This window comes from Parasteatoda tepidariorum, chromosome 12 (assembly GCF_982258835.1).
Source record: "Parasteatoda tepidariorum strain Cologne lab strain chromosome 12, Ptep-v5.0, whole genome shotgun sequence".
NCBI lineage: Eukaryota > Metazoa > Arthropoda > Arachnida > Araneae > Theridiidae > Parasteatoda > Parasteatoda tepidariorum.
Genome location: NC_141766.1, coordinates 33,848,446 through 33,875,196, shown reverse-complemented (window position 1 = coordinate 33,875,196; position 26,751 = coordinate 33,848,446). Strand labels below are relative to the sequence as shown.

The 26,751-nt window shown below is 28.7% G+C and overlaps 1 protein-coding gene across 2 annotated transcripts in view; it reads left to right on the top strand.

The window, feature by feature from the left end:
- Positions 1-26,514, top strand: part of LOC107450998 (hexokinase-2) — a 40,263-nt gene extending 13,749 nt beyond the window's left edge. For both annotated transcript variants that reach the window (XM_087155980.1, XM_016066951.4), the window contains exons 2-10: positions 11,413-11,575; positions 13,080-13,219; positions 14,693-14,908; positions 17,354-17,453; positions 19,537-19,780; positions 20,898-21,053; positions 22,371-22,510; positions 24,659-24,795; positions 26,168-26,514. In XM_087155980.1, coding sequence (XP_087012106.1) covers positions 11,413-11,575; positions 13,080-13,219; positions 14,693-14,908; positions 17,354-17,453; positions 19,537-19,780; positions 20,898-21,053; positions 22,371-22,510; positions 24,659-24,795; positions 26,168-26,245 — 1,374 coding nt within the window. In that variant the 3' untranslated portion in view covers positions 26,246-26,514. The remainder of the gene's footprint in view (positions 1-11,412; positions 11,576-13,079; positions 13,220-14,692; positions 14,909-17,353; positions 17,454-19,536; positions 19,781-20,897; positions 21,054-22,370; positions 22,511-24,658; positions 24,796-26,167) is intronic.
- Positions 26,515-26,751: the final 237 nt, after the last annotated feature.

Genomic DNA, 26,751 nt, shown 5'->3' with positions numbered 1-26,751 from the left:
ATCAGCTAGTCATTTTCTCAGAGTTCTGTCATTTAATATTTTGCATCTATGATCTGTAGATTAAAACAAACAATTGTTGTTAGGTTGCTGGTTTGAAAGACAAAATGTTTTGAATAATTTTGTTTAATAGTAGACAAAGTGCAAATGAGAAACAATTATATTAAATTTCGAATATTTTTTATGAGATAAAAGCATTTTTAATATTATATCCTATCTATCCTAATTTATTATATCCTACCTCCAACGCTGACAGCAAGCAGTACCGCGGTTTAATTTTAAAAATTTCTTTCCGTTGAGTTAGAATGAATTGTCAGAATGTTTATAAACCAATTTTTAAATTAATTATTTTTAATTTTCATTTAGTTTATTACACATTAAAATGATTTTAAAACTTCAAATCTTTAACTCAAAACGCCAAGTTATCAAACCGACTGAAGAATAGTAAATTATTTTGTTTCAGTTTGGTGATTATATATAAAAAAGATTAACTAAATATTCAAATGTCCCACATTTTGTGAAACTGTCTCGATCGGTTTACACTTTTTGAAAATTAATACTTTTTTGTAACTAAAATACTGAACTATTTTTTAAATCTCTGTTTTCAAATACGTTTGAAAAGTTTGTTGATGAAAAAATTATTATTATTTTATGTCTAAAACTTTCTTCAGAATCCCTTAAATAAAATTAAAGTATACTTTTCCTCGTATTTGGAATAATAAGGTATTTCATAATTGGTATAAATAATTATTATTCCAATTAATTTTCATTTTATTAAAAAGGAAAATAAAAGAACGCCAGTTATTGTTTCGATTATAAACTGCAATCATAAATTTTCTGCCGTGGGAAAAAGATAAGGAAACTAAATACGTCGGTCGGTATCGAATGTAAATTATTTGAATGTATTTTCAATTTTTCTAAAAAAAAGTAAAAAGAAAATATACTGAACAAGCAGATTACGGCTACAACTATTGCCAAATATAGTAGTTACTCAACAAGGAGGCTTGGCAATTGCTTTTAAGAAATTAACTGCACTTAAAAAATGTCCCATTATTATTATTATTAATTCTAAAACTTTTTCCAGATTCAAATGCAGAATGATGCTTGTTCTGTTTCACTCAGTATCCCCTTAAATAAAATAAAAGTATACTTTTGCTCATATTTGGAACAATAAGGTATTTTATAATTGACATAATTAATTATTATAACTAATTTTTATTTTATTAAGTAGGAAAATAAAAGGACACCAGTTATTGTATCTATAAATAAAACTGCAATCATAAATTTTCTGCCGCTTGAAGGGGATAAGGAAACAAATGAAATACGTCGGTTGGTATCGAATGTAAATTATTTGAATATATTTTCAGATTTAAAAAAAGTAAAGAGGAAATATACTGAACAAGCAGATTGCGACTACAACTATAGTGAAATACAGTACTTAATAAGGAGACTTGGCAATTGCACTTAAGAAATGAACTGTTCTTAAGAAATACCGTTTTGTTATTATTATTTTTATTTCTAAAACTTCTTCTAGAATCATATGCAGAATGATGCACGTTCTGTTTCGCTCGGTATCCCCTTAAATAAAAAAATGTATACTTTTCCTCATATTTGTTACAATAAGATATTTTATAACTGGTATAATTAATTATTATTTTAATTATTTTTTACTTTAATTTTTATTTTAATGAATTTTTATTTTAATTTATTTCTATGTTAATTAATTTTTATTTTTATTAATTTTTATTTTAATTAATTTTTATTTTAATTAAATAGGAAAATATGAGGATGGCTGTCATTGTTTCTATAAATAAAACTGCAATCATAAATTTTCTGCCGTGCGAAGGGGATAAGGAAACAAATTAAATACGTCGGTCGGTAAATTATTTGACTGTAGTTTCAGATTTAAAAAAAAAAAGTAAAAAGAAAATATACTGAACAAGCAGATTACGAAATACAATAGCTACTTAACATGAAGGCTTGGCAATTGCACTTAAGAAATGAACTGCACTTTTAAACTGCTTATTCAACTTTTCGTCGCCAATTTTATGAGGCGACATTGTCTTTCAAATAATATTACATCATAAGTTCCACATTTTACGGTTATTGAAAAGAACTACGAATCGTATAAAGAGATCATAGTCAGATCATATGACGTCAAAGCATCAACTGAGGATGGTAGAGCAGGACACTTTTCACAACGACCTTCACAATGTAGAAGTTTTAGAGCACGTTTAGAATATTTTTCCGTGTGACGATTTCTCTTTAAATAAATCAAATTTAATTAAGACTCCAATTTTCAAATTATACTTCAAGGGTCAGAAAACTTTCACATTTATAAATTAAATTAAATGTTGCTTATTCTGTTATTTTATTAAAGTGCAAAATTATATGAACTGGTAAAATAGGTAATGCGTTAAAAAAAAGTGATGAATTGAATTAAACTCAATTGTGAAATTAACACTGTGATAAATCTTTAGTTTATGCATATAAATAGCTGAACATGAATCAATTTTTTTTATAAGAATGCTTTATAATTAACACTGTGATAAATCTTTAGTTTATGCATATAAATAGCTGAATATGAATCAATTCTTTTTATAAGAATGCTTTATAATTAACACTGTGATAAATCCTTAGTTTATGGATATAAATAGCTGAATATGAATCAATTCTTTTTATAAGAATGCTTTATAAGTTTTTTTTTATATGAATAATCACTTCAGATAAAATGAATTCTTATAATTTTTACGTGTTACTTATGACACTTACACATATTTTTTTAAATAAAAACAAAAGGATAAAATTTTTTAATTAGTGAAAAATTAAAGAGATTTGTATTTATGCAGCATCTTATCATCTTAATGAAATTCAAAAAATTCTGAAATACTTGTGCTTCAAATGCTTTTCAACAATAAATAATGATTACATGATACTAATACATAGTTTTAGTATTAATATACAGTTTTATTATTTATACATTTATATGGATAGTGTTATCTATAACAGTGTTCTCCCTCGGAACAAAAAAAGGCAGGGCGCTTATATTATAACTGGATTTTACCTTCAACAATTTTTAAATTACCCTCTTATATTATTTTATGTGTTTATTTCAAAAAGTAATTCTCTCTCATAATCAAAATAAGAGAAAAATTTGCAGTCAATAAAAATAATTAAAGGCATGCTGAAAGGCAATCTCAGTGCATTATTTTTTTCAAAAAAAAAAAAAAAGTAAACTAACAAAAAATGATTATTTGATAAACAACTTGAAAGCTTTTTTTGATAATTTAAACTGAAAATTATGATAAAATGAACATTAAAAGGTGGAATTTTTTTCTTAAAGAAAGGTATTTATTTAAAAGTAGTTTTAAAATTTAAAATCACAGAAAATTATTAATATCTCCCCTACGAAAAAAAGATTCTTAAGAATAACCTAGTGAGAATAATCCTAACAAAGCAAATATTTGTATTACTAATTAGAATTAAACCTATAAACATATATATTTTTACCAATGTGTAATTATTATTTAAGCAGTGAATAAATTTTTCAAAGTAGAATATGAATGAAAAGGCAATGTTTCTAAGGGATGGTGGCAAAAAAAGTGGTCGCATTTCCTTTATAAATATTATGTTAACTATAAATATTAACTGTAAATATTAATAAATATTAACTATAAATATTATGTTAATTATAAATATTAACTGTAAATATTAATAAATATTAACTATAAATATTATGTTAACTATGACCAAAAAATATTATGCTAACTCGGTATAATAATTTTCCCCTGTCAACACTTCTCTTCAGAGCCTGCACTGTAAAAAATTCCGGTAAAAAGTACTGGTAAAACTATAGTAAAAGTACCAGCACTCAGCATGCCGGTACTTTTTTACAGTAAAATCTATTTTTACCGAACATGTTATGGAACAAAGAATGTGATATACCGTAATTTTTACTGAAATAATTACCGTAAAATCACTGAATCACTCTAATTAAGTAAGTATTACTGTAAAAATTACGATAAAATGAATTTTACGGATGACGCATCCAAAGTTTCGGAACTATGGCCTATTACCATAATTTGATCTGGAATTAAAAATAGTTGTTTGACATTAGTTTAAGTGATAGAAACGAAGCAATTATTTTAAATTCCAACCGTTAATTTCAAGAAACTATATTAACAATGATAATGATAATGTAATAAATTTTCATGATAAGTTATTTTCTATCTTAAGCATTTCTTTTAATATTAAGACTGTTAGAATATACAGTTGAAATAGAAAACCTTTTTTTTCTTCGTGAGGTATTTTTGACGGCAAAGGAGACAAAATATTAGGGCGCGCGATTTGCGACACGCCCTCGTACATAATATGGCACGTCAAAAAGTAAGTGCACCAGTACTAAATTTGCTAATGTAGTGATTATTGTTCCTACATTATCGATGCATTGAAAAGTTAATCGATTGGATTTTGTTATGAGAACAATGCATATGTTGATGAACACAACAAATAATAAAAATTTTTCTTATTATTATGAACGATTAGAAAGCTAAATAAATTGATTTTATGATGTTATTCAGAAATTCATGATGAACTTCAGAAATTTCATAAAAAAAAGTCTCATGCTTAAGTGATTCAATAATGTTACTTATGATTAACTTCATAATGCAGATAGAAAATTCATAAAATTTTTTTCATGATAGTTAAATTAAAATTATTTATGATTAACTTTATTATACAGATAGAAGTTTAATAAAAAAAAATCAAGCTAAATTGATTTCATTATGTTATTTCGTAATACAGATAAAAGATTCATAAAATTTTTTTTTATGCTAAATTTCTAAATAAAACAATTTCGTTCGCGAAAAACTGAAGTTATGTATGACCAAATGATATAGAAATAAATTATTAATCGCAAATCAAGTTCATAAATTAAAAAGAAATGATAGGTGATAGAAATGATAAATTTTTTCACAGTAGATTGATTTTATTTTATTATTTATGATTAACTTTATTATACAGATAGAAGTTTAATAAAAAAAATCACGCTAAATTTATTTTACCTTACTTTGTAATACAGATAAAAGTTTCATAAAAGTTGTTTTTCCTGTTCAATTTCTAAATAAAACAATTTTGTTCGCAGAAAACAGTAATTATGTATGACCAAATGATAAAGAAATGTATTTTTCAATCGTAAGTCAAGCTCATAAATTCACAAAAAAAAAGTTTCAAAATTAGGATAACGTAGTGTTAACATTGAAAAATAAAAAGTAGCTATTTCGTTTTTTTATTATTTGTTTTTGTGTAATTATCTGGGGAATTTAAGCAATTTACAGGTCAGAAAGCCATGAACAATTTTGTTTTATTTCTTCATTTGTTTTTATTCCTCTCCCATGAAATCCTCAACAGATTCTTCATATTTATTTGACAACAGGTGATGTTGGAATTTGGAAAGGATAAAAAAACGCCTGTCATTTATACGACTCCATATGTTATTATACTGTTATTTCAGAAGACCACTACAATATTTTCAGCTGTATATTCCCTATACATTCTTACTAAAATTAGAAAAAGCTTGTCTATCAGCTGTTTAAAGAGTTAGCAGACAACATAAGATTTATATTCTATGGACAGGTTATCTTGAAAAATTTCCCGTGAGTTCGCAAAGGATGTTAATCTAGAAATGCAAATGTTAAAATACTTTTAACTCAAAATTTACTTTAGCAAAAGTAAAAGCTATTCTTATGCAAATCTAAAATATATACAATATAAGAGATGGCATTAGCTTTATTTCTTTAAATTACTGTTTTTTTAGCGACGTATTTTAACTCGAAGAGTCCCTGTAATTCTACCATGGAACCCCAGGGTTCTTCGGAAGACCTTATTTGGAACCACTAAACATACTTCAATAAATTTCTTTTCAATATCTTATACTGATTTAAAGAAAGATATACAATTTAATTTTCAAAGAATTCAGTTTATTCAATAATTTTATGAAAGGAACAATATTTCTAAAAAAACATGTAATATGAAATTACCTTTGGCTGCTTTAATGAGGAACGAATTCTTCTTATAAATAATCAAAGATAAAGTTGAAGTTAAAAGCGCTAAGATTTTTTTAAGATTAGTTACAAATGAGGATATCCAATTTCTACAAAATTCATACGTGGAAAAAACAAAACAGTGCATCGAATTAGCAGAAATATTTCATAACTACCAAACGATATTTAAAATTAAGCAAAAGTAGTTGTTGCAAAATATTTTATTCGTACTTTCTTTTATCAGACGATTTTGAACGAGTTTGAGTTGTAGGCATTTTAATTATTTAATTAGATTGAAATAAATAAATAAAATTGTCCTTTTTTTTTGTTATGTAGCAGACGATTTTCACACTTCAAGACGATTTTCACAAATGGCACGTGTCTTATATTTTTTTTTTCGAAGCAAAGATTTAGGTTTTAATTAAATGTTAGTTAGATCTTTATGTTTGATGTATTCTAAGGAGAAAATATTTCTTTTTTAGCCTTTAAAAAACTTACAATAAGATTTTCGTAACTTACATCTGAATGATATTGCTTGGAATTATATCAATATAATCATTTTTACATAAGAATCCTTAATGAAAATTTAATTTCATATTTTATTTGTCTTTCAAATTTCATGTAAGCACGTTCATCTAAGCTTTAATAATAGTTCCATTATTACGCAGATAGGTTGAGAAACAAAACAACTTTACAAATTTTAAATAACTTTTCTCAAAAGAACGTTTTTCGAAACAACTGCGCTCTTATTTTGGTGCCTATCTATTTATAAAATGTCAGATATTATTGTTATGAATATTATTACTATTGCATGAAAAATTAATTTTTGATCACGTTCATAAACTTTTAGTAACTAATTTTAAAGCTCTTAATTTTAAAGCTCTTAATTTTAAGACATACCTGTTCAAAATGCCACTATTTCGTTTTTAAAATTTTCTTTAAAATCTTATCTGAAAAGCAAAATACATGAATAACATACTTGTTCTTAAATTTTAAAATGAATCAGAACAAAATTGACAAAGTTTTAAACCGATATTAGAAGATAGATAGCTTTAGAGAAGGACGAACTTCATGTCATGTATATAATTGAATTTCGTTTCCCTGCACCCATTTTACTACTTATTTCAATTATGAAAATAAACAATTATGTTTTTTTTATTATATAAATAAGGAACTACATTAGCTTTTTCGGACCCTATAGATGGTGCTTTTTAACGGAAATTAAAAATAACTTTTTAATGAGTAGAATTAAATGCTGTATTTTAGTATTTCTGGTCCAGAATCAAAAATGCGTGCACTTGAAAAAAAAAGGTAGAATTAAAAAAAAACTGTGCAATTATATAAAAAATATGTTTTTTTTAATTACTTTTTAAATAAATAACAACGATTGTCTAATTTTGTTTTATAGTTAATCTTTAAATTCTTTATTGTTACAGTATAGGCATTTTTGATAAGTATAAAAAATTTTTGGAAACTAAATATCGAACTTAATTTGATTTTTAAGCTATTGTAGCTAAATAATTTAAATAATTTTTTTTTTTTACCAAAAGAAACATTAATTTTTTTATTTATATATCTTTTATTTATTTATTTATTTAACATTTGATTGACCAATATTTATGATTACCGCATCTCAAACTGCAACCGATGAAAATATACTATTTTCTAATTCAAAATAAATTTAGTTATTATAGACAGATTATATAATCAGTAAACAGGACACTATTCACGTGATTGCCGTATATATTCACGTGTATAGATAGGGAAATATCATTCGGTCAGTTCACCCGATAGAGGGGAGAAAAATAGGTAAAGAATAAAAGAAAAAATTTTCATTTCCTTTTTCTAGCTTTGATTATGACTTTAACTAAAGGGTAAACATGATGCTATTTATAGTCTTAACTTAATCTATCCCTAACAGATGTTGTGAACTTTTGTCCTACTATCTGTTATATTTTCAGTTGTTCTTAATTTTTATATCAAAGATTTAAGATTATAACTGACTCTCAGAATCACTTAATTATTAATCAATAATTTTGGAATTCTTGTATTTTTTATGGCATGAGTGACCAAAATGAGAACTGAAGAACTCTTACAGAACTGAAATTAATTCATTTAAAAAATTAAAAAACTAATTAAAAATAAATGAATAGTTCATAATGTAAATATAAACCCATATTTTACTTTGTGCTGTATTTTTATTACCAGATGCTCTTAATAATTTTGACATTAAGATTTAAAATAATAATTGATTCTTAGAACATGAATCTTACGTCAGAAAGGTTTTGTTTATTTATTTTTTGGAGTTCTTGGATTTTTTTTATGGCATGAGTGATCAAAATGAGGTTTGAAGAACTCTGTTAGAACTTAAATTAATTAATTCTTTTATAAAATTAAAGAACTAATTAAATATAAAGGAATAATTCATAATGTAAATATAAACCCATGTTTTACCTTGTGCTGTATTTTTATTACCAGATGTTCTTAATAATTTTGACATTAAAATTTAAAATAATAATGGATTCTTAGAATATGAATCTTACGTCAGAAAGGTTTTGTTTATCTATTTTTTGGAGTTCTTGGATTTTTTTTTATGGCATGAATGGCCAAAATGAGGACTGAAGAACTCTGTTAGAATTGAAATTAATTAATTCATTTAAATAAATTAAAAAATAAAGAACTAAATAAAAATTAATAATTCATAATGAAAATACGAATCCATGTTTGACCCTGCCCTGTATTTCGGCTTTCAGATGCTCTTAATTTTTGATATTAAGAGTTAAGATTGTAATTAGTTTTCAGAACAACTTAATACTGATATGTATTAAAATTCTTAAGACAAAATTTTTTAATTATTAGATTTTTTATTGTATAGTCATCAAACTCAGAGCTAAAAATTTTAATTCAATTCATTGATAAAGTGTGATAAGTAAAAAAAAATAAAGGATTAATTCTTACTTGGCGTTAAATTTTCATTATTAGCTAATCTTAATTTTGATTTCTAGAGTGGCAGATTTTTAGATTGATTTAATATATTTTGTTAATAACATTTTAAACTAGTATTTGTATCATTGATAAAAAAAAAGTGCTATTATTTATGTTTATCTGTATGACGTAATCAATTTAATAGATTAAATTTGAAAAGTCTTTGATATTGATAGCACTAGTTTTTTCCCCCCTGTTGAAGGAGTCAATGATTTGATCGGATCACACGACTTAGTATGATGTTCGAAAGATGTGCTCTAATTTGCATATCAACATTTTATCAGAGCCAGTTATGAAATTTAAAAATTCTCCTTACTATTCAAAGTTAAGAACACCAATTTCAGCATTTTACAAAGTGAATCAAATATGTATACACTGAAAAAAAGTATGGCCTTTCTATCTAAAAACTATCTAAATATGGTAAAATTTATCGTGTTTATGGTCTTATGGGAACACCAAAAAGTTCGGAAATTTTTACAGAGTGCTTTAAATCTATCATAAGTGCTTTAAATTTTACAGAGTGCTTTAAATCTATCATTTTACAGAGTGCTTTTGGTTAAATCTATCATAAAATATAGTGCTATAATTTGTGATAAAATTTAGTTAATGCTGCAAAATTTGGTAATTTTATCATGATTTCTTAGAGCATGACATAAAATTGATTTATTCGTTTAAATTTACGTTTCAGTTTAGTGTTACCTAAATGTGTGATAATGAGAATTATAATTTTAGAAACCAGAATTTTCGGCAAACCCTTACCATATAAACGGAAAAATTTCCAAATACCCTATTAAATTAAATACCGTATAATTTGGCTTTATTAATCAGAATTAAGGTTCTTTTTACCAGAAATGTCATAACCAAGCAGTACGGTAATTTTACCAAATTTCTAGTTATTCTAGAAATATAATTTAGAATTTTGACAGATTACTATAAGTTAACTTGGCTAAAAAGTGACTTGAAGAAAGTTAATACAGAATTTTTCGTTGTTAGTAATTAATAAATTTTAAAATTAGATTTTAATAAATTAGAAAATGTTAGCATGCTCACAATAAAAAATCATTTTGGTCGTAGTAACAAAATGCAGAACTTTCTTTAAAAATTAGGAAATACTTGCATACGGATGAAAAAATAAATTAAAAAATTGTTGGCATATTTACGCAAAAATAAATCACAAAATCGGGCTATAGAATAATGTACTAGAATAGTTAAGCTTTACGAAGGAAGGAGGATTGATGGAAACAGGAGAGAAAGGTTTAATTTGTGTGCAACTTACGTATAGTTTTTAAACATTGGTAATTGGGATAAAATACATGTCAGATATGTAATAATTCATATGTTAACGAAGTCTATCTATTGAAAATCAATACGAAATATCTTAAAGTAATAATAATTACTTTAACAGAAATAATTAGGTTCAATAGCAGTCGAGACAAACGTAAATCTCGTGATCTTCAGTAAAATCATATGAAAGAAGAGAGTTATTTTAAATGTATTGAAAGAGTAGCTGTAAAAATAATGACAAATAAAACTATCACAAAAGTTTTTGAAATGTAACCATTCACAAATACACTATTGGAATTTTTATTCTCTAATTACGGTAAAATAATCGGCAGCAGTCTCTCCACCCAATTACCGTAAGGTTTACGGTAAAGAACATTTTTTACTTTTATGGTTTTTAAGCCGTCTACAATTGGTATGGTTAAAAAACCATGAATACAAAACTATACGGTTCTTCAACTGTTTACAACTAGCATTGTTATAAAACCGTAAAAAAGAAATTCAACAAGATATTAGAGCTAGGCTGTTCGTTAGGTAATGGGCATTAGAGTAAGGTTGTGGTTGAGTTGTGTTCTGTCAAATGAACCGTGGAATGAGGTTTAACTAGTTTATCTGTTGGTGCCATCAATTGTAAGAGATTTGAAAGACTGAACTTTTTTGTGTTAAGCAGCTTTATGGTGCTGCCATCAATGCGTGAATTAGAGTATCGTATTCTAATAGTCCATGGTCACAAATTGGGGAGTGCAGGACACTGGAAACTCTTCATGTGTTGAAGGGAATGGAGGAAAAATTGAGGTGCCAACGCTGGGATTCGAACCACCTATAAGATTGACAAATTACTCCTCACGGCTGTAATATATAAACCTAACTGCAAGGAACTAAGTGGCTTCATTAGGTGGACCAAAATTTTACGATAAAATTCTGGTTGCTTAACTGTTATTAGGCGAAAGCAGTTAATAAACTATTTTTCTTCAAGACATGTCAGGCGTTTTTTTATTTCAAATCACTTTTTGTATATATAGTAATTATATTACAGTAATAAAATTTGTTTAGATGCATTTCAACTGTGTTTAACATACAAATATGACATTTTCTTTCTTTCTGTTAGATTGAAGCCCTTACCAGAGACTTAGTACTCACAAATGATCAACTCCAGAAAGTTTCGGTAAATCTGTTACATGAATTTCACAAAGGATTATCTTATGACACTCATCGAGATGCTGCTGTAAAAATGTTCCCTACATATGTCACAGACGTGCCAAATGGAGAAGGTATTTAATTTATCTGCATCAAATTGTGAAACTCACATTGAACATGTTTAACATGTTAAAAAAAACATTATTGATCTCTCTTAGTTTTATATTCAATGCAAGAGTAAAAATTTACAGTTAAAAATAAACTGTGTTTCAACTAATTTAAGGTTTTAAATGTCTTGCTATTGTTTTTAATGACACTTGCACAATTCAAGATCGCAAGCCTTTGGTCTTTTTACGAATTAAGTCAGGAATGAGCTCCTTTCGTTTGACAAGAGAGCACTGTAAGAGTGAAAGTACGTCATGGATCAGAATCCGGCGGATAGATGGCAGCACCACCCATTTGTGATGCCACTTCCTCAATTTAGACATAGATCTAAAGGAAATTTTTTCTAGATCCCTGTACCCATGGTATTGCTTCGAGACTGACCACAGGACTTTTGATTCCACATATTATTACAAGCACCTAGATTACATGTACTCTGCTGGTCTTAGTTTAGTCGGGGATCAAACCCAGGTCCCTTCTAACCAAAGTCCGATTCTGTATTCACTGGGCTACCACGACTCCGTCAATAGCGAATAAATGTTATGCTGTTATTAAAAAATGTAAATATTGCACATGTAAATATTGGTTTTTCTCATAATAGATTTTATAGAATAGAAGATAATTCAGAAAAGAAAACAATTTTATAAATGAACAGCATGTTGTAAATTCTACATTCAATCTAATTATATTATTATCTAGAGAAAAATAGATTTAAAAAAATTTGGGTTCCAAATCAAAGAACTGCGTTTAGTATTAAGGTGGGTATGTTAGACAATTTTTTTTAAAGTTTTAATTTATTTGACTGCATTGTAAAAAATTCCGGATCAAATTACGTTAAGAAGTTTTTACTGTAAAATCCATTTTACGGAACAAAAAATCTGATGCACCGTAATTTTTACAGTAATGGTTACCGTAAAATCACTGAATCACACTAATTAAATAAATCTTATTGTAAAAATTACGGTATATTATTTTACGGTAAAAATGGTTTTTACCGTAAAATAGATTTTATGGATGATGCACTTTATACCGTAATTTGATTCGGATTTTTTTACAGTACAGTTCTTTGAAAAAAGATGGGAATAATGATTTTTTTTAGAAAAAAAAAATGCGTTTTTTCTTCTTTTTCAGTATTGCGTTTGCTGAATGATTTGATTTCTAATATAATTTTTAAGGTTCGAGGATTTTAATTTTGAAAAATATTCTTGTCCTTATAATTTTAAAATTTAAACAAAAGGCACAGATATGGCAAAAAGTGATGATACTATAGTTATTGAAAGAAAAAAAAAATACATATAAAGCAGATTGTAGATATTGTACATTATCATGTTATGGGAGCATTTATGGTTCGATGATGAGAAATTTATATATTTATTCTTGTTTCCCATGCCTTTCTTCGTGAAATAGTCTAAATAATTAATTAAATAATTAATCTAAATAATTATAAAATAATTAATCAAGATATATTATTTTCAGAACAAGGCAAATTCCTTGCTCTTGATCTTGGAGGAACCAATTTTCGAGTATTACTCATAACTCTTGAAGGTGAAGATTTTCACATGGAAAATGAAGTATTTGGAATTCCTGAATCTATAATGCTTGGAACTGGCACACAGGTACAATGCCATTTTTATAAAAATCATAAAGTTGTTTGATCATTTAAAAATAAGCATTCAGTTCCTGGCCACATTTTTAGATGCACTCTAAGATTCTATGTAAAATCTTAATTAGCAGATGATACTAAACAGCTTTATTTTTTTTACGCGACTGAAACCGGTTTTCACTTGTTTACGTTCGCGTATCGTACTGGTTAAATTAAACGATATATAATATAAATTCGACGATTGGATAAATTAGACTATATATTATATAAATATAAAATACTTATTATATCAGGTATTTTATTAGTATATTACAATAGTTAGATCAAATTTTTAGACGCACTGTAGTTTCTTACTAATTACGTGTCTTGCACGAGTTTATATGCAATACTTTTATATTTAAACATACATGTAATTTGTCTTTATTCCGGAGATTTTTTTATATACTTCATATTTGTATTTATTTTTAACGTATTGCATTGCAAATGTTAACCAATTGATACCTAAACGTTTTGAGTAAGGATGCGCAGAGATGGTATGTGCATGCTAATGCAAAAGTATGCTAATCAACCTCTCGTATGTCTCTTACTTACCGCTTGTATCGTCAGTATGTGGCCTGCCTTAGTGAAGCTAGCCTTAAAAAGGAGCGCTCACCGCTGTTCAGTGAACTGACATAAAATCTTATATCAATTACGTAAAACAGAGTTCCAAAAACATATGACTACAAGTAATCTATTAATCATTCTAGTGATTCTTGAAACCGTGATTACTAGTTATGATAAATTTATGATGACAAACAATCGTAGTTTACGATTATAAATAATCATGATTATTTGTAATCACAACATGTAAGTAATCATGATGACAAGTAATCAAAATTTATAATTACAAGTAATCGTAAATTTTAATACATTCTTAATGTGATTGTAAATTATGATTATCTGTAATCACGGTAACCTGTAATTGATTACTATGTAATCATTATTTTTAATCAATTGCTTTTTAATTGATTTTTATGATGGACCTCTAACGTTGTCGTGAAATCAGACTATGAGTTTCGTTTTTGTTTCATTATTTGTTCTTGTGGAGAAATGCCTCGACTTTGCTATCAAATGAATTTTTCTTTGGTGATAATATTGGTGTACAGTTTTGATTAATGTAGTTCTAGTACAACATTAATAACTAAAACAAATCGAATAATTCTTGCTGAAAAAATGGATTAAAAAAGCGGGTTAAATGAGTATTATGAAAACAGCAAAAGAAATTAGTCAGTTTTCGAACAGGTCAGTCCTTGAACCAGGAATTTTCAACTGGTCCTGTGAACTGACCACTAAGAATGAATTCTTCATAAAAGGTGACAGACTCAAACTTGTTAACCATTTTAGCTAATATGGCTAAAACAATTTATCACAGATAACTTGTTTAATCATTAATTTATTAATTTAATTCTAAAAATAAAGTAATATTTTTTTAAATTTTTTCTTCCAGTTATTCGATCATATAGCTGAATGCTTAGCCAATTTCATGGAAAGACTAAATGTTAAAGATCTCCAATTACCTCTTGGATTTACCTTTAGTTTCCCTTGCAAGCAAGAAGGATTAGCTAGCGCCAGGTTAACAGGCTGGACAAAGGGATTTAAATGCTCAGGAGTCGAAGGACAAGATGTTGTAGAACTACTGCAAGAAGCAGTGCAAAGAAGAGGAGTAAGTTACTTTGCATAAAAAATATTTTCAATGTTTATAGCATTATAATATGCATTGTTCCAAAATAATCAACTACGCGTGTTCAAAGAAAAACCTACAATTTGAAGGAATAAAATGGAAAGTGATATAAATGTCTGGTTAACCAGCTTTTCTCTTCACTAAGATTCAAAATTATTTATAAATTTCGTTGAAAGATGGCGTTGCTAACTTGAAAAACCTACTGTATGGGTCTCTGATAAATTTGTCCTCAGACTAAGCCACCTTGTTTCCCCAAGGTTTCTTGCTTTGAAAACATTATTTTATAGTTTTTCTGAGCTGTTCTGTTCATCTGTTGACAAATTTTGTATCAAATTTTATACATTTAACAATTTGATGATTTATAATTTTTATTCCAAAACAAACCGTACGTCACTGTCTTCTTATGTTTTTAATTGATTTTTTAAATTATCGGATATTTTTGAGATACCTGGTAGCAAAATAAATACCTGCGTATTATTGCAATTTGAATTTTTTTTTCACGAGTGTTTACTTTCTATTCATAAAAAATTTAATGTATATTGTTAAGAATTTCCTCCAAGGGAAGTTTTAGAAAGGGGTCTTAAAAATCAACTTTGTTTCCTCAATTCGTTGAGTTATATATATATATATATATATATATATATATATATATATATATATATATATATATATATATATATATATATATATATATATATATATATATATATATATATATATATATATATATATATATATTAAACTAATTATTTGAATATGCATATATTTAGATTTTTCGATATTATTAACATGATTTTTTAATTTCCAGATTTTTTTCTTTATATTCTAAATTTTTAGTTATATTAAATTGGGATAAAATATTTACTACAGTTTTGACTTCAAAATGATTGACAGTTTGAAAAGTCAAGTAAAGAAAATATTGTAGAAAATATATACAGTGAATTCGCGATAACTCGAATCTGATAGGACTGACGAAACTTACGACTTACCGTTAGTTTCGGTTTTGGACTTTCAAAATATTGTCGGATTATTTAATTAATGCCTATTTATTAATTACAAATCTTCCAAATGCTTACAATATTTAAGATCATTTTTCTGACAAGCCATTTACGATAAGACTGTTTGAAGCACTTTATGATACCCTGGTCCATCGGCTGCAACTTTGCTGTTGTGTTTGGCGGGAGAAACTGCAAGTTTACGGCTTTCAAATTAGGTAGATCACTATGCGCTGTGCATTTATCCGTTAAGAGTATCACTTTTCTTTTTTTAACGAAGAATTTCAGATCCAATTTTCTTACATAGTCTTCAAATAAAACTGATGTCATCCAAAACTTTTTGTTAGACTTGTAATCCAAAGGATACGTTTTTACATTCTTGAAACATCGGGGATTTCGGTATTTTCCGATAACAACTAAGGGCAATTTCTCTGTCCCAGACGCATTTCCTGCAACTAGGACAGTCAAACGTTCCTTGCTCATTTTACCCCCTGAGCAGTTTTCATCCTTAAACATCCTAGTCTTATTTGGAAGACATTTAAAAAATAAACCCATTTCATCAATATTGAAAACATTATTTTTAATTGTATCCTTTAAGTAAATTTGGTAACGTTTCATTCAACCATTGTTCACATACTTCAAGAGGGACAGCTTTAACTTCTCCATGAAGAGTGCGAAAGACATTGTGTGTGTGTTGCAAAGGAAGGGGCAAGATATCAGCTCCTAGATTGTTGTTTTTTTCTGCTTTAAAAGATCCAAAAAAAATCGAGCTAAAGGGAGTAAAATTCGAGTAATCGAGAATAATTAACATGAAATTGAAGATAAAAGGGTCGGGACCTCATAAAAAAATCGAGTTATAGTAATATTCGAGTTATCGTACTTCGAGTTATAGCGAATTGACTGTATATATACATACGGGTTGCTGCGTTTCGGTTAATTTTCTAGCCAAATATCGAAATTAATTGCTAAGTTTGTCCACAGATGGCATTTCTGACTGGAAAAACAATAAAATATTGTTTTTTACCCTATGTAAGACTTTTCCATCTAAAATGTTTCAACAGGTTTCTGTTAATTTTGTCCTTAGACTAAACCACATTGTTGTTGTAAATGGTAAATATTTTGAAATCACTGTTTTATAGTTTTCCCAGTTAGTAGAGCTATTTGTTGATGAACTTAGCAACCAATTTTTAAACTTGGGTAGAAAAATTCTATGGTTTCTGAAGCAGAACGTATCAAACCGTACATTTCAATCTCTGTTCGCTTTAGTTTAATTGATTTTTTCATGTCGTCGGTTATTTTTGGAATATCAGGTAGTTTTCCCAAAATACTTAAAATATTGTGATTAATCCAAAACTGCTTTATTCTGAATATTAGTTCTAAGTTTTGATTGAAAATTATGAATATTTTAATTAACACTGAAATTATATTTTAGGACATAGACGTGAATGTAGTAGCAATTATAAATGACACCACAGGAACTCTTATGTCATGCGCACACAAAAACAGAGAATGCAGGATTGGACTCATAATAGGTACGAACAATTACAATATTTTCCTTTATTAATAATTAATTAACCATTTTCTCAAAACTTAGACCTTTAAATATTTTTTTTTAATTTCACCATTCTGCATCAACTCACAAATACAGGACAATTATTGTTGTTAACAAATTTTTATCTTAAGTATTGTTATATTATTACGATAATTATTGTTATATTATTATGTTATATTGTATATTATTGTTATATTGTTAACAAATTCACACCAGTGCTCATGAAGTCTAATCTTCAAATAGTTTAAATTCTTACCTGAAGATATCTTTATAAAGATAAAGTATTCTTACAACAGCCCGGTGTGGGCCTAGAGATCATGGGGGTGAATCAATTTCGTGACCAACGGTATGATTGGGGCAATGTGATCTGCACTGCGCACAGTGGCTCCTTTAATTCTTAGACAAGCTGGTACTCATCGATCAAAAGCTGGGTGGTCTTCAAGCCGAAACTGGGGATCGAACCCCATTTCTTTACAATGACAGTTCAATTCCTTAACCACTGAGCCATCATGGCTCTAGATATCTTTATAGTTAAAATTTACTAACAGGGGGAAAATTTGAAGGGTTATAATACAAGGTATTCTAAAAAATCCAATTCAATAAGATAGTTCTAAAACACTGATCATTTCCAGCTGTTTAGCGAGTTTTGACTCATAGACGAATTTCTGAATTTAATGAAGTAAAACGTGGAAGAGAAAATGTTCATAGATTCGCCGTCTTTACATAATTTGAACCTATGAATGATAGGCTGGGTGGCCGAGGACAGCCATACTGCTGGATGCAGTATGGCTGTTGGTTCGTTTCATTAAGTCATTGAAAAACTTTTAGCACCTACAAGCGAATGCAAGCGCTGAATAATTCTTGTTTCAGTTCGGCTAGTTCAAATTCTGAATAATCTTTCTTTGAGAATCCATTGAAACATTATATTCAATTCTGTCCAAAATGTTAAATTATATTTACAATAATTATAATCAAGATAAAAATAAACGGTAATTGCTTTTACAATTGAAATTTATTGCAACTATTATCTTTAGGTAAGCCGTGTCTGTTTTTAAGTTTATATTGTTAAAGATACCGTGTATATTATAAGAGTATTTTTTCCCCTACATTTTATTTTTCAAACAAGGCATCAAATTCAGATATAAAGTCATAACTCTTTTCTGTATAAGGAAACAAAAATAAATTCCTCAAGCTACGAAAATTGCGGACTAGTCGATGGAATTCCTATCGCTAAACCGAAAGTGCTTTATTTTTCATTTTGCAAATTTTATCTTATAATTTTTGTTCTCGTTTAGCTATCAAATATTTCTACTGATTATACACTATCTGGCCACCCATTTAACTGTCAGATATTCCTACTGATTATACGATATCTGGCCACCCATTTAATTATCAGATATTCCTACTACTACACTATCTGGCCAAAAGTATCCGGGCACTCGGTTGTTATGGTGGTGGAAGCATAATGGTGCGAGCGGGTTTCTCTTGGTTTGGCCTGGGTCCGTTAGTTCCTGTGGTTGGAAATAGAACTCTGAGATGCATGGGGACATTCTGGACAATGCTGCACTCCCAACTCTATGGCAATTTTTCCGGGAAGGCCCATTTCTTCTCCAGAAAGATAACTGCTCCATTCACAGATCGAGGCTTGCATAGACATGGTTTGACGAAATGGGTGTTCAAAAACTGGACTGGCCTTCTTAGAGACCTGATCTAAATCCCATAGAGCACTTTTGGGACGAATTAGAGCGCAGATTACGTAGATCCAAATCGACCATCCTCACCGCAAGCACTCACTTCAGCAGTGATGGAAGTCAATTCCTTTGACCACTTATCAAAAACTGATGGAAAGTCTTTCCAGGCTGTCATCAACGCAAAAGAGGGACCAACATCATATTAATATGTGCCTCTAAGTCCATACCACTGGGTGTCCGGATCCTTTTGGCCGGATAGTGTATCAGTATAGCTAATATCAGCTTTGTGAGCAAACAATTGATGCTAACTTTCACGGAATAATTTTAAGCTTCATTTTTAATGTAAACTGACAAATTATTATTTACAATCAGGAACAGGGACCAATGCTTGCTTCATGGACACTGTATACGTGAATGAAGGACGACCTAAGTCAAGACCATACATGGCAAAATTAGATAATGATGTTGATTTGTGGGATAGTGATGCAGTTGAACCCCGCCAAGTAATTGTAAACACTGAATGGGGTGCATTTGGTGACGATGGTTGTCTTGACTTCATGAGAACTCAATATGATAGAGAAGTTGACAATGTTTCTCTCAACCCAGGAAAACAATTGTAAGTAAAATTTCATTCTATAAGAATTCTTTCAGTGAACAAATAGTAGTGTATAAAATAGCGCGGCATGATTAGAATCCCATGACACCATATGTGCTTAGCGGAAAGTACGAAAAATGGCATATATACTCAGCAGAATATATGCTTTAGTAAAAAGAAATAGTAATAAAAGTCTCCGCTAAAAAAATTCGGCGATTTATACGCATAATATGTAATAAATGAATGCATGTTAGTCAACAGAAAAGACGAATAACAATTTATTATTCACGAATGTGGTATAATTTAAAATTTATTATTGCTTACAAATGTGGGTCAATATGATCACCAGTCTGATGTTATAGTAATTACAGTAGGGAACCGATTATCCGGAACGGTCGGGACCATCTCTATTCCGGATAACTGATTTTTCCGGTTTTCTGAATCGCTACAAAAAGCCGCTTTTTTTATTGTTAAACCCAACTAAAAGAAAAAAAAATTTGGAAATAATCTTAAAAATAAGAAAAAACGCTGAAGTAATACACTAATGATTATTTCCAAATGATGGTAAGGTAAACATCGTTAAAAAAAGAAAGAAAAATCGTAAAATCTTATGAGGAAAAAAATTTTTTTTTTAAAAATTGCGAGAAAATTTATCGAATTTCGTTCCGGTTTTTTGGTTTTCCGGTTTTCTGATTTCCGGATAACGGGTTCTGTACTGTATATATTTAGGCTCGAATTTTGTGTAAGTTTTACTTAAGCTACTTAATTTTTATTTTTCAAATTTAGAATTTAAAACCACTTTGTAGGGGCATGTCTGTCAAATATCTTTGCCCTCCACGTATACTCTTTGTTAATGGGCACCTCTAAGTAACACGATTTTCCAACTCTCCACACTTTTCCCTTCTTTGTTATCATGATTACGGAAAATCTTGCTTTTCTTTGCAACAGTACGTTTCAGAGAGAAGTGCGAATAAACTGGAGAGGGGAAAAAGCGGAGAGTGGAGAAATCGCTTAACCTTGAGACACCTATTCTATTTACAAAGACACCTACTCTAAACACATCACGTTATTTAATGGACATACTGATCTGTCTTTAAAAATTTATTAATTTAAAATTGTTATTATTTTTTAATTATAGATTTGAAAAAATGATATCTGGAATGTACATGGGAGAAGTTGCTCGACAAGTTTTAGTAAAGCTTACTAAAGAAGGTTTATTATTTGGAGGACAATTTTCCACACAATTGCTTACACCATGGGCATTTAAGACAAAATATATTTCTATGATTGAAAGGTAAGTAAATACTTAATAAAGTAAAGAATCCTTAAGTAAAGTAAATAAGTTTTATTTAAGTAAGTAAATACTTAAATAAAATATTCTTAAAGTAGGCACTCGTTAATCCGACCTTGCTTAGAATTGCACTTCAACAAACCCTTTGATATCTAATAACTTAACTTAAAAAATTCGCATTTTTAAACTGTATTTTTTCTCTGGAACAATTCGACCGATTTCGCTCAAATTTTGCCATTTAAAATTGCATTCTTTAAAATAATGTAAAATATTGTATACTTTACAATTCAAAATTTTTTCGACTATTATTAAATGAGATAATATTTACATCATTATAAAATAATAAATATTTACTAAAAGCCATTTTTTTGCATGGAGCTATCTTTGGATAATCGAAATTTATAATTATACGTGTAAAAATGTTTCAATTTGCTTAAAAAGTTCTCTCGTAAAAAATGAAATTAATATTAAGGGGACTATTGTGATTATATTTCCCAGATTGCAGCTACCCCCTATATTTTGGAGATCAGAAATCCGAATCTGGCTCTAAAAAAAAAATTTATCGCTATTCAGAGAAAGTACGTTTTTGTGTCTGATTTCGTAACTTAAAATGTCGTCTGTGCTAATTAAGAATCATATTTGAGACCACCTCCTCGAACCATTAAAATTGAGTCCTAGAACTTGAAGATCCCATCATTAGATTAAAAACAATTCAGGGTGAGCCGTATATTTTATTTATTATTTTTTTTTTGCGCACTGTACATTCTAGGGGTTCGGTTCAGGACTCTCGTCGAAATGTTAAATTTTTTTCCAAAATACTCGCAATTTTTTCAAATAAAAAAAAAAAAAAAAAAAAATTCTTTGTTGATTGGTTTTGTTAGATACTTGGTATTGGCTCATTGTTCAATAGCAGAAAATAACCTTTTTCTTTCAAAATCTGTAAATAATGCGATCAACAATAAAATGATTCTGAAAAAATATATTATATGAAAAAAATTGAAAGAGAATTAAAAAAAAAAACTTAATCTAGTGTTCCGACAGATGATTCTTAATCGATGCTTCTGTAAATTCTTTTTTTAAAAATTTAATGTTTAATTTTTTAAAAAACTTTTTGGAACGCTCACATCAAATAAATACATGTTTAAAATTTCAAATTTGTACGTATAATTTTTTATTTTCAAAGAGGGCTTCAAATACATTGAAAAATTAGAAAAATGGTTTTCTTGGGAAATAATTTTCTCGGTTTTTGTTATTAATTATGTTGCTAATATTTTTTCTGTGAATTCAATTAGTTAATATTTTTTGTGAATTTTGTTTTAGCGATCGCAAAAACTCATTCGAAGAAACAAGAAACGTCATGAATGAGTTGGGATTAGATTATGCATCCGACTTTGATTGCAACAATGTAAAATTGGTATGCGCCAGAGTATCTACACGAGCTGCTTTTCTAGTGTCAGCAGGTAAAATTACACTAACTTCTACACACAAAAATATCATTTCATAATGAAACTAAAACAAACATAAAAATCAATTGCATAACTCTTAAGGTACAGGAATATCATAATTAATCAGGAATATCATATACAGGAATATCATAATTAATCATCCTTATTCTATGAACTGTAGGTTAGATTTTCTGATTTTTAATTAAAACAAAACTATCATTCAAATGATACAATTTTCTTTTATTCACAACTCAAGAAATATTTTATTAGAGCTCTCTAGTCCCATATCACAAAAATAAACTAACCAACTTAATGCATAATGAAATTAAAGTGAAAAAAAGAATTCTAAAAAAATATCAAACAGCAGCGGTCGCCGTAGCAACGCATGCAATGACGATGCATGCGCACTGTTTACTGTTACTCTTGAACATTCTATATTTGTAGAATCCTCGACAAAAAAGTACATAGAGTGGGGGGTCACAAATTAGTATTAAGACGAAGAGGAAAAAAAACGTTATCTTTTTAAAAAGGTGGGTACTCAGAACAACAAAAATTGTTTGATTTTCGGTTGGAACCCTGAAGGTGTTTCCATTAATGGTCGGTAAACTTTTTCTTTTTTGTAATTAAGCAAATTTTGATGTTCTTAATCCCATCTTCCTTTAGCAGGCAACACACTGTGGAAGCTTTGTTGTTGTTAATTTACGTCGCACTAGAGCTGCACAATGGGCTATTGGCGACGGTCTGGGAAACATCCCGGAGGATGATCCGAAGACATGCCATCACAATTTTGATCCTCTGCGGAGGGGATGGCACCCCCGCTTCGGTAGCCCGACGACCTGCGTGCGAAGTTGAGCACTTTACGGTAGTACAGTTTAACTAGGACCAATACCGCACACCCTCGGTCCCTACGCAGACTGATCCAAGTGGTCTCCCACCCACACACTGACCGCAGCCAGTGATGCTTGACTTCGGTGATCTGCTGGGAACCGTGTCTTAACGATCAGTCCACTGTGGAAGCAAACGGTAAGATGCATACAGGTGGCAAAATCCAATACTTTTGCGTTTGGATGCGCAGAGGTGACGTGCGCATGCTACTGCAAAAGTATGGGAAACTGCCTCTCATAAGTCTTTTACTTATCGCTAGCTTTCTCTGTGTGTGGCCTGCCTTACTGTCAGCTTTCGCGATCGTTTTTTTTCTTTTTCTTCCTAGCTTCAAGTCCCGCAGTGGACTGATCGTTAAGACACGGTTCCCAGCAGATCACCGAAGTCAAGCATCACTGGCTGCGGTCAGTGTGCGGGTGGGTGGCCACTTGGATCAGTCTGCGTAGGGACCGAGGGTGTGCGGTATTGGTCCTCGTTAAACTGTGCTACCGTAAAGTGCTCAACTTCGCGCGCAGGTCGTTGGGCTACCGAAGCGGGGGTGCCATCCCTTCCGCAAAGGATCAAAGTTGTGATGGTATGTCTTCGGATCATCCTCCGGGATGTTTCCGAAACCGTCGCCAATAGCCCATTGTGCAGCTCTAGTGCGACGTAAATTAACAACAACAACTTCCTAGCTTCAATATTGATTTTTGACCCTTAATATGTATTTTTAGTATAATTTATTTAAAGTATAATTGATTTTCGATCATAAAATAATAAATTGTATTTTTTTTCCCTAGCAATTATTTTTAAAACTTTTAAATTCGAGCAATCAGTTAAAAAAATATTACGTAAAACGCAAAATGTGAAAAACACAATGATCTAAAAGGCGCCAGAACTTCTTGATGAGATGAACTAATTTTTAGTGAAAACGTACTATTATAAAAGATTTATAAAAAAACGTAATAAGACGTAAGAAGATAGATAATAAGACGTAAGATCTATAAAAAAAAATCTCATCTTCCATATTCTCTTATAAGAAGTGTTTGGTAAAGAAATTTAGAAACGGCATTAATATATTTAAGGTGTTAAAGATACACATTCCCCATGATCTTGAATTTTTAATTAAATTTTATTTTGAAATCATTAGTTAGCTTCATTGTTATTTATATTTTAATTCTTGGTATAACATGATATAGATATTTTAAACGAAATTCCGACAATGCATAATTTTCAGAACATGTTTAAAAAACTTCCCATGATTTGATATTTTTTTTAATGAACTTATTTTGTACTTTGCAGCTGTCGCTACCATCTTAAATAAAATTAAAAGACCACGTACAACTGTTGGTGTAGATGGCTCTGTATACAAATGTCACCCTCATTTCCATGATTTAATGGAAAAGAAAATTGAAGAATTAACAATCCCAGATTATAAAGTAAGTAAATATTTTATTAGACTTCCAAATAAGGAACATGGCTAAATTGGTTTAAAATTTAATTCGCAGCACAATTAGTAAAATGCTTGTAAAATAATAAGAACAAATAACAAATAAGTTTATCTTTTAAATTCTCAATTTATTTATCACAATAAGTTAGCTTTATAAAATTCAAAATTTTATATCTCTGATATTCAATATGTTAAAATTAGTTTATAATTGAATATGTGTATAATTTAATATATATTTTTCAAATTCTTGGCATTATGGACTGCTATTTTTTAAATGATCCCAAAATTGCTGAATGGAAGAAACAAGACAGAAGTACATTAATGATTTTATTTTTAATAAGTACAAAGATAATTCTTGAGGCCATGGATATGCTAACCATCTAGATGGAAATTTTTTTGCATACTAATTAATACATTGATCCACAAGATTAATCCAATTTTTTAATAAAATATTTGATGAAAATGAGTTAAAAAAAAGTGAGAAAATTACTTTTATGCAGCTATATTAAAACTTTAAAAAGTACTGAATGAAAATATTTCATTCTAACATCAAGTCAGAATTATTAAAACAAATTCTCACACATTATATTTTTTTAAAATTGTAAACAACACATTTCATTTTAAGCACAAAACTTGTAAGTAAAATATAAGGATGAATCAGCAAGCTTTAGCTAAATCAGAACTAATAAATAATGTGCTTACATTAAAAAAATAGCCAAATCAATTTTTTAAAATCATTTTAAAAGAAACTTGCATATACTTTAATATACATTAAATTTTAAGGAGAAAAATGCTAAATAGTATTTTTTTAGGAAATTTAGTTTTGTAAAGAAAAATGAAACAGACTTAGAAGTCTATTAAAAATCAAACCACAAATTATGGTGTACCATAAATCAGGCAAATGACAAGATTTTATTACTTGATTATTGTAACCATGAAAATTTTTTTAATCATACTCTCTTGAATCAATTTTCTCTTAAATTAGGAGACAAATGCCTTCTCTACTGTTTCTATTATGAAACATTTTTAAAAACTTGGCAAAGTTATTCAGTTTATAGTTATCTTGGCTTTTGAAATTCACTACTTAGACCAAACCTTTTTTTTTAAATACTAATCCATAGCGATTAGATTTTTTTAAGCAACTAAATCTTCATTTGCTTGGTTTATTCTGTAATTGATAAAAAATAATTACCAAGCCTTTCTTCGATTTCAGTTTTTTTAGATTTTGCAATTTTTGAATTTAGGTCCTTTAATTGATGAACTTAGTCATGTAGCTCTTATAAAAATATTTTGTTATTAAAAAAATCTAATATTTATAATCTAAGTTTTGTTCAGTGGCTTTAATAACTTTTCTCTTATAGTTTGATCTAATGCTTTCTGAAGATGGAAGTGGGCGAGGAGCAGCTTTAGTGGCTGCTGTTTCTGAAAGATCTCGCTAAATGAAGTGAACTGTACACATTTAGCAGATCAAACATTGTATAAAGGACTTACGATCTCCGAAGATAGTCATTTGTGACAGAAACCAAACTCTCTGGGCACAGTTTATCAAGTCATCGTCTAAAAAGAATTGTTAAGGCAAACACGACACAGGATTTAAATTTGTTATCATATGCTGTATTGCAATCTACTTTTGTATAGTACTTGTATTACATATTTTGTACATTAAATGTGTGATTGCAACCATTTGAAAATATATGTGTATTTAAAATTTTGTTTCATGTTATTATAACTATAAGTAGGATCAATACGAGTAAAAAAACTTTTCCCAAAACATATACATAAGACAGAAGTTAATATAAATATCACTTATACCTTTTCATTAAAAATGCAAAAGAATTGCAACTTTCCTTCAAAAAATTCTAGTACAATTTTATAGAATTACCTTTGATATGCATATTATTTTATTTTTTTATTATTGATTTTTATTTGATTATAGTACTACATA